This window comes from Pelobates fuscus, chromosome 4 (assembly GCF_036172605.1).
Source record: "Pelobates fuscus isolate aPelFus1 chromosome 4, aPelFus1.pri, whole genome shotgun sequence".
In the NCBI taxonomy this organism is placed as follows: domain Eukaryota; kingdom Metazoa; phylum Chordata; class Amphibia; order Anura; family Pelobatidae; genus Pelobates; species Pelobates fuscus.
Window position 1 is genome coordinate 390687709 of NC_086320.1, and position 9318 is coordinate 390697026.

General features: G+C 45.8%; 1 protein-coding gene across 6 annotated transcripts in view; it reads left to right on the forward strand.

Moving 5' to 3' along the window:
• Nucleotides 1–9064, forward strand: part of SLC4A2 (solute carrier family 4 member 2) — a 245456-nt gene extending 236392 nt beyond the window's left edge. For all 6 annotated transcript variants that reach the window (XM_063452939.1, XM_063452938.1, XM_063452942.1 and 3 more), the window contains 7 exons: nucleotides 2001–2219; nucleotides 3090–3179; nucleotides 4732–4898; nucleotides 5403–5656; nucleotides 5895–6064; nucleotides 6575–6748; nucleotides 7801–9064. In XM_063452939.1, coding sequence (XP_063309009.1) covers nucleotides 2001–2219; nucleotides 3090–3179; nucleotides 4732–4898; nucleotides 5403–5656; nucleotides 5895–6064; nucleotides 6575–6748; nucleotides 7801–7881 — 1155 coding nt within the window. In that variant the 3' untranslated portion in view covers nucleotides 7882–9064. The remainder of the gene's footprint in view (nucleotides 1–2000; nucleotides 2220–3089; nucleotides 3180–4731; nucleotides 4899–5402; nucleotides 5657–5894; nucleotides 6065–6574; nucleotides 6749–7800) is intronic.
• The last annotated feature ends 254 nt before the right edge of the window (nucleotides 9065–9318 follow it).

The following is a 9318-nucleotide window of genomic DNA, read 5'->3' on the forward strand; positions in this document are numbered from 1 at the left end:
CAGAGTTTCAGGCATGTGGCTCGTTAGTCCTTGCCTCATAAAACGGGGTTCCTGGGATCTGTGGAGGCTGGTAGCCCCATATGTTATTTGTGGTTGTTTCTGTGATTACTGTGCTGTGTGCTTTATTGCTATATGTCTGTGATTGTGATTGTGGTTGTTTCTGATTACTGTGTGGTTGTTTCTCATTACTGGACTATGTGTGATTATTTCAGATTAGTGCACTGTGTGTGTTTATAGTTATTTCAGAATGCTATTGTAACAGCACCCCTAGGCATAAAAGGGTTAAACCGCCGTTTAGTAGATCTTCCCCTTCCAGAGACACAGGCACAGCTACTGCATAACACCAAACTCCCGAACTGGATACAAAATAGCACTCCAACTCCCAAACTGGAACCTCACGAATAGCTGCTAGCAGACGAACAGGAAAAGCATCCCAAGCGGCTTACACTCCTGGCAATCAGTCTCTATCAGCATACAGTAAATCCCCCCAAGAACGAAACAAAGCTCTGTGTTGAGGGTCAAGCAGTGGACTGGTTTAATGTGGGCTACCTGCCCGGTATTTATGCAGGTCTTCCACCTGGTGGACACTCCCCTAGGGGACCAGATGGAAGACTGGGACACAAATGGTAAAATAACCAATCACAGGCATACAGGGTTAAAACGCTCCCACAGTACATCACAATCCCTCCCCTCTATCCTGGAGATAATTGGGAAGTAATCCAATTATCTCCAAGGACAGAGGCAAAACTCCATTAACCACATGGTTACAGTAAAACACTAAAATACAATAAAATACATAATATTACATTTGTCACATGCAATATATACATGTAACCCATCCCCTGATAGCTGGGATCTGAGTGCACAAAAGTACCGAATAGCGCTCAGATCCTATGCACACAGTCAGTGCCCTTGTTAGTCCAGCAGCCCACCCACAAAACACAATCAGTAATACAGCCCACCCACAATAACTGGTTACTACACCTGGGTAGAGGAGAACTTTGTCCATGTCCAGGTGCCTCCCCACATCTGTGCAGGGGACTGGTAGGTTGACTTGGTGGGTTGCTGAGTGGGCAGAGACCAGCAGTACTCTGTTCGGGTGCCAGCGCTACCGTGGAAGTAGCCTGGTTGGAGCCTGGTTGTAGGAGGGGGAGGCCGACTGTCTCCCCTTTAGATACACAGCTCTGCTGCTGGAGACCGACTGTCTCCCCTTTAGATACACAGCTCTGCTGCTGGAGACCGACTGTCTCCCCTTTAGATACACAGCTCTGCTGCTGCAGGGGGAGACCGATTGTCTCCCCTTTGGCTAAACAGCCCTGTCGTTGGGGGGCAGGACCGACCGTCCCTACCCCCTGTGCTGTGAGTGCAGAGACCACGGTCCCATCTGCACGGTTGTGGGGCTTACTGTCTCCCCCTGGTACGTTAAGCTGCCGCTGGGAGAGGGGGTAACAAGCTCCTCTCCCATACATACTTCCAGCAGCGGGGCAGGGTTGTGTTATTCTGGTTGTTTCTGATTACTGTGCTGTGTGTTATTCTGGTTGTTTCTGATTGCTGTGCTGTGTGTGATTGTGGTTGTTTCTGATTACTGTGCTGTGTGTGATTGTGGTTGTTTCTGATTATTGTGCTGTGTGTGATTGTTTCTGATTACTGTGCTGTGTATTATTCTGGTTATTTCTGATTACTGTGCTGTGTGTTATTCTGGTTGTTTCTGATTACTGTGTGTGAGTGTGGGTGTTTCTGATTACTGTGCTGTGTGATTGTGGTTGTTTCTGATTACTGTGCTGTGTGTGATTGTGTTTTTTTCTGATTATGGTGCTGTGTGTGATTGTGTTTTTTTCTGATTATTGTGCTGTGTGTGATTGTGTTTTTTTCTGATTATTGTGCTGTGTGTGATTGTGTTTTTTTCTGATTATTGTGCTGTGTGTGATTGTGTTTTTTTCTGATTATTGTGCTGTGTGTGATTGTGTTTTTTTCTGATTATTGTGCTGTGTGTGTTCCAGGTTTTCCAGGAGCACCCGCTTACTAACTGCAATCAGAACCAGACCGATATGGAAAAAGTCAATGAGACTCTGGGCCGATGGGGAAACCATTCAGGACCTCCCGGCCCAGTCATAGGGCAGCCAAACACTGCTTTGCTTTCACTGGTGCTCATGGCCGGCACATTCTTTATTGCATTTTACCTGCGCAAACTCAAGAATAGCAACTTCTTCCCTGGCAGGGTGAGTAAACTCTTAGAGACTAAACTTCTATTCATTGTTACCTTCCTGTACCACGCCATGCGCTCTAACGTAAACCAAGAAAACCCCAACAGTTAAAAAATGGACAAACGTGGTAAAGCACAGGGTTAGATGGAATTAAAACATAACTTATTACATGATCATGATTAAAAGCAATGTTACACCAATGACGGGAGAAAATCTTTTAAAAGAGAATCCTCTATCAAGTTCCAGATGTCTGCCTCGTTACCTGGAACCGACTGGCGGAGAGAGGACAGACAGTCTCTCTCACGTCATGGGTGGCAGCCAATCAGAGGAGGTTCTGCTGTGTTACTCTCTTCCAGGTCACAGTTCAACTCCCAGCATGCTATGTTTAACCAGTTACCAGCGAAAATAACAGCAAATCTCCTTAACCCCATAGCGGCGTTTTGCTATGAACATTCAGAATTTAACCCTTTTGTTGCGGGAGGTGTAACTCCACCCCAGACAACATCATAGGCACCATCAGCCAGCCCGGAAACCAGTTTGTGTATCTTCCTGCACACAGAATGCTATTCATTGGCTGAGAGTGGTCAGCTGATGCTCTCAGTCAATGGAGCAACTTCCGGCTGCTGTAGCTCTGCGGAAACTAGACATCGCCACTGGTGTACCTTCGGCGCCCGGCAGGGACCTAGGTAAGAGGAAAAATAGGTGCAAAACAGTTTGCGCCATTACTGAGAAATAGGTCCAGGGCAGTCCTGGCATCATAACCACTAGAGCAAAGGAGGTGGTACATGAAAGTTGGTGAGGACAAAAAGCTCTTAATATGTATATCTGGGCGAGGGGATGATTTAACGCATCAGGCTTATTTATTGATTTGTTCTCTCCCATCAGGTCCGCAGGGTGATTGGAGATTTTGGGGTTCCCATTGCAATTCTCATCATGGTTCTACTGGATTTCAGCATCACTGATACCTACACTCAGGTAAGTGCCACCGATGGCTATCTGTGGCCAGGGGACCACAGACACCAGGAATGATACGTAGGGACCACAGACACCAGGAGTAATATGCAGGACCACAGACACTAGGAATGATACATAGAGGCTTCAGAGGCCACAGACAGCAGGAATGATACGTAGAGGCCACAGACACCAGGAATGACATGTAGGGCCACAGACACTAGGAATGTTACATAGGGGCCACAGACACCGTGAATGATCTGTAGGGCCCTCACACACAGGGAATGATACGCAGGGACCACAGACATGAGGACTGATCCGTAGGGACCTCAGACACCAGGAATTATATGTAGGGACCACAGACTCCAGGAATGATCCGTAGGGACTACAGACATGAGGAATGATCTGTAGGGACCTCAGACTCCAGGAATGATCCGTAGGGACCTCAGACTCCAGGAATGATCCGTAGGGACCACAGACACCAGGAATGATCCGTAGGGACCACAGACACCAGGAATGATCCGTAGGGACCACAGACACCAGGAATGATCCGTAGGGACCACAGACACCAGGAATGATCCGTAGGGACCACAGACACCAGGAATGATCAGTAGAGGCCACAGACACCAGGAATGACATGTAGGGCCACAGACACTAGGAATGTTACATAGGGGCCACAGACACCATGAATGATCTGTAGGGCCCTCACACACAGGGAATGATACGCAGGGACCACAGACATGAGGAATGATACGTAGGGACCTTAGACACCAAGAATGATACGTAGGGACCACAGACTCCAGGAATTATCCGTAGGGACTACAGACATGAGCAATGATCCGTAGGGACCACAGACTCCATCAATGATCCTTAGGGACTACAGACATGAGGAATGATACGTAGGGACCACAGACTCCAGGAATGATACGTAGGGACTACAGACTCCAGGAATGATCCGTAGGGACCACAGACACCAGGAATGATCCACAGAGACCACAGACTCCAGGAATGATACATAGGGACCACAGACTCCAGGAATGATACGTAGGGACCACAGACTCCAGGAATGATACGTAGGGACCACAGACTCCAGGAATGATCCGAAGGGACCTCAGACTCCTGGAATGATATGTAGGGACCACAGACTCCAGGAATGATCCGTAGGGACTACAGACATAAGGAATGATACATAGGGACCTCAGACGCCAGGAATGATACATAGGGACCTCAGACATAAGGAATGATACGTAGGGACCTCAGACTCCAGGAATGATACACAGGGACCTCAGACGCCAGGAATGATACGTAGGGACCTCAGACGCCAGGAATGATACGTAGGGACCTCAGACGCCAGGAATGATACGTAGGGACCTCAGACGCCAGGAATGATACGTAGGGACCTCAGACGCCAGGAATGATACGTAGGGACCTCAGACTCCAGGAATGATATGTAGGGACCACAGACTCCAGGAATGATCCGTAGTGATCACACACACCAGGAATGATACATAGTGGGCCGCGGGCATGTTCCTGTTATTATGTATAAATATAGTTTTATGCATGTTTGGATTTTTAGAAGCTCAGTGTTCCCAGTGGGTTCAAGGTGACATCGCCGGAGAAACGTGGTTGGGTTATTAACCCACTGGGGTCTGACCAGCCTTTTCCTATCTGGATGATGTTTGCGAGTGTCTTACCAGCCATTCTCGTCTATATCCTGATCTTCATGGAAACGCAGATCACCACGTGAGTAACGCGTGGTATAGAAAACTTTACTGTGCCTTATTAATACTACTTGTTAGTATTGGTGATTCTAGTTGTACTATAATAATTATACTAGTCAGTATTACCAGCTGTAACCTGATCTTGGGATCACTGCTGATAGATTACTTTATTGCAGAGCTGCTTATTAGAAACAAAAAAACAAAACTTCATCTATCAACATAAGTGATTTAGAAACATTATTATTATTATAAACATTTATATAGTGCCAACATATTCTGCAGTTCTGTACAGTTAGAGAAAGGGGACATATGAAAGGTGAAGAAGGCCATGCCCAAACGAGATTTGAGGTAGGTGTCTATTCCAGGGACACTTACTTGGGATTCAAAGGTGGGTTCTCCAGTTTTCTCACCCTGGCAATAGGAAACAGAGGGAGCCAAGTATAAATAAAGATTTCAGCCGATGACCGAGCACGGTTGTATTTTGGCTCTTGTTGTGGTGAATCGGCAATTTCTCTGCTCTCCGCAGGTTAATTATCAGTAAGAAGGAACGCATGTTGGTGAAAGGATCAGGATTTCACTTGGATCTGCTTCTGATTGTGGTAATGGGTGGAGTTTGTGCTCTCTTTGGGCTGCCTTGGATGGCAGCCACAACTGTGCGGTCTGTTACCCACGCCAATGCCCTGACCGTCATGAGCAAAGCTGTGGCCCCTGGAGACAAACCCAAGATCCAGGAGGTGAAAGAGCAGAGAGTCACAGGTCTACTGGTAGCAATTCTAGTGGGTGAGTAGAAAAAACTACAATCACAGCGGCCTCCACTCACACTCAAATTAACACTCTAATACTGTAACATGCCCACCACCCACCCTCCACTCACACTCTAAATAACACTCTACTACTGTCTGTATCACACTCACCACCCCCTCCAATCACACTCTGATTATCACTCTAATACTGTATCACACTCAACCTCAATTCAGTATTCCGTTTTCACACTGCCATTACTCCCCCTTTATTGCAGGACTCTCTATTGTAATTGGGGATGTTCTCCGACAGATACCACTGGCCGTTCTTTTTGGGATTTTCCTTTATATGGGAATCACCTCCCTTAATGGTATCCAGTTTTATGAGAGAATTCAGCTCTTGTTAAAGCCCCCAAAACATCATCTTGATGTCATCTATGTTAAAAAGGTACGTAAATTCCTCATGAATGGAAACACATTAATGACCTTGATTAGTGTTTACAACACCCTTCGATCCTGGTGCTACCCCAGGATGTGACTTCTATGAAAGGAGACAGGTGTTAATGATCTCTTGCCCTTTCAGCCTCTTCTTTAGCCCAGGGTTCAACAGTTTCAAAGGAAGCACTATTCAGTCTGGCACATGCCAAATATCAGGCAAATATAAAGGAAGGGTTGTTTTCCGTTCCATGTTCGTGAAGGGGTTTTAACCCCTTAAGGACACATGACATGTGTGACATGTCATGATTCCCTTTTATTCCACAAGTTTGGTCCTTAAGGGGTTAAAGAATCTAAATCTAAATGGAGTTAGGTATGCGATGTGCCCAGATGTGTCTGCCAATGTAAAATTCGACTTATTTGATGTGGGTACGGGTGGATACCTTGTAGATTTCAGCTCTGAGACTAGCTTATTTTAGCCTAATGGAAGCTTTCTGGCCAACACTCTGTCTCTCCCCATAAGGTGCGAACACTGCGGATGCATTTGTTCACGGCATTACAGCTGCTCTGTCTTGCTGTGCTCTGGGTTGTGATGTCCACAGCAGCATCTCTGGCCTTCCCGTTTGTCCTGATCCTTACCGTTCCGCTGCGTTTGTTGGTACTGAGAAGAATCTTTACTGAACGGGAGATGAAATGCGTGAGTCTGAGTTTCTTCCCCTCACTATTGTTTTTACATTTATTATTTATCATTATACCAAATCCCCAATGCAAATAAACCTGCTCCATACACATCTCTTCATGAACGATCTAAGGTGACCATTCTCTGTATCTACCTAGAACACTGGCTTCTATCCTTAATCTGTCTTAGTCCTGGCTTTTCTACTGTAAACAGCCTTGGTCCTCAATTCCTCCATTCTCAGTTCCGTCTCTAGTCCTGGCTCCTCCTTTCTCACCTTCATCTCTAATCCAGGCTCCTCCTTTCTCACCTCCGTCTTTAATTCTGACTCATCCTTTCTCACCTCCATCTCTAGTCCTGGCTCCTCCTTTCTCACCTCCATCTCTAGTCCTGGCTCCTCCTTTCTCGCCTCCATCTCTAGTCCTGACTCGTCCTTTCTCACCTCCATCTCTAGTCCTGGCTCCTCCTTTCTCACCTCCTTCCCTAGTCCTGACTCCTACTTTCTCACCTCCATCTCTAGTCCGGGCTCATCCTTTCTCACCCCCATCTCTAGTCCTGGCTCCTCCTTTCTCACCCCCATCTCTAGTCCTGGCTCCTCCTTTCTCACCCCATCTCTAGTCCTGGCTCCTCCTTTCTCACCCCATCTCTAGTCCTGGCTCCTCCTTTCTCACCCCATCTCTAGTCCTGGCTCCTCCTTTCTCACCTCCTTCCCTAGTCCTGGCTCCTCCTTTCTCACCTTTCTTTCTAATTCTGGCTCCTTTCTCACCTCTGGCTATAGTCCTGGCTCCTTCTGTCTTTAATTCTGATTCCTCCCCTCTTGCCTCTGTCACTAGCTCTAGCTCCTCCCATCTATCTCCTGGCTAAAGACCCTTATTGCTCACTCTTTGTTTCATGCGTTGTCCGTGTTCTCCACTTTAATCCATGTACTGTCTCCTTATTTGTATATTTTGACACAATTTTTATTTCACTGTTTCCTCTCTTCTCCCGGCCATATTATTCCTTTACGTTTATCATTCCCGATGCAATGCTTCATCTGATGCATCCAATTTCTGAGGGCTTTTGTGTTTCCACAGCTGGATGCTGATGAGGTGCAGCCAATATTTGATGAGCAAGAAGGAGTTGATGAATACAATGAAATGCCAATGCCGGTATAATACCAGTTATGGTACCATGCCTTAGGACTGAACTGTGGTCTAGCACAATTGCCTTGTTTCCTCCCATCACATTCTGGATCCAGATTTTCAGCTCATTTTCTGAAATTATGTGTAGAAGCAGCTCATTCAGGAGACCAAGTGCTGGACATGTTCTCCAGGATTTAAAATACTTGTTTGAAGGGGTCCGGTTGTTTTTTGCAATGTCAGACCAGATATTGTATGTGAGGTTCAGGGACAGTCATCACCATCTTCTAAAGCAATGCTGAAATCTCCTTGGACCTGAGATAAGCTTCCTCTCAGCCACAGTTCTGACACTGAGCCTTTGGGAGTGAGAGTACATGTTGGTTGTTTACTACGTCCGTATTGAAAATCAATCTAATATATACTCAGTTGATCTCTCCCAGGGGTTTGTAACTACTCCATATATAAGGAGGATACAACATGAAATTGATTATCACTGTGTGAAGCAGAGACTATTGGCAGCCCCCCAAACACACTCTGTCCTGTGAATGAGGACCTGTTACTTACAAGAGGACATTTACTGTTACTACAGAATACAGCATTTTTCTTACCAAAGAGTCCATCTGTCTATCTGTAGCAAGTATTGCCAGTGTTGGGAAACCCGTCTGAGATATACTGAACTGTGACCTTATACGACCTCTATCAATCCATGTTCAGTTTCTAGATACTTAGCATCATTGTATAACGTGCAATTATGACCTAGTAACTGATTGGTTGGCACTGGTTATGACATATAGACATTCTGTTCATTACTGTAAGTGCACCCCATTACCTACAATCATGGGTTCCAACAAAGAAGGCGTTTATGGAAATTGACTGTTTATTTAAAGGAAAACCCCTTTTCTTCCTAACATGAGCTTGGTATCTGTGTCCGTGATACTGAGCGAGAGATGTCAGTATTACACCCAGGCTGGGATTTGCATATCAGGGCGAGATTTCATGGTCACCCACAGTTTGTGAACTGGGGTTGAAGGTGCGCATCATCCCAGCAAGAGCATCTGCTAACCCTAGTCAATCATATATGATGCCAGCAGGAGTCTATTTGGACTTGCCCAGTGTATATACCAACTCTAGTACTCAATAATTACACAAAACTAGTGGGATCCTCACATAATTTCAGTCCAGAATAAATCATTCTAAAAGAAAGCATTTTGAAACTTAATCCTGAATTGAATACTTCCTTTGTTAAGTATGGGTCAAAAGTATTTACTTTCTCACACACTTCCTTTGACCTATCACATTGTCCAGAGGTGGACCATCCAACCTCTTGGTAAACTATAAAAGCCTAAAACAGTCTAACGTAACTACCAACTGTTCTCACCAATATCCACCTTATGGCATTTCCAACCGTGTCATATAATTAAGTTGGGTGGTCCTCAGTTTTTAGATCCCAGTGCAATCTGTGTACGCTTTGCT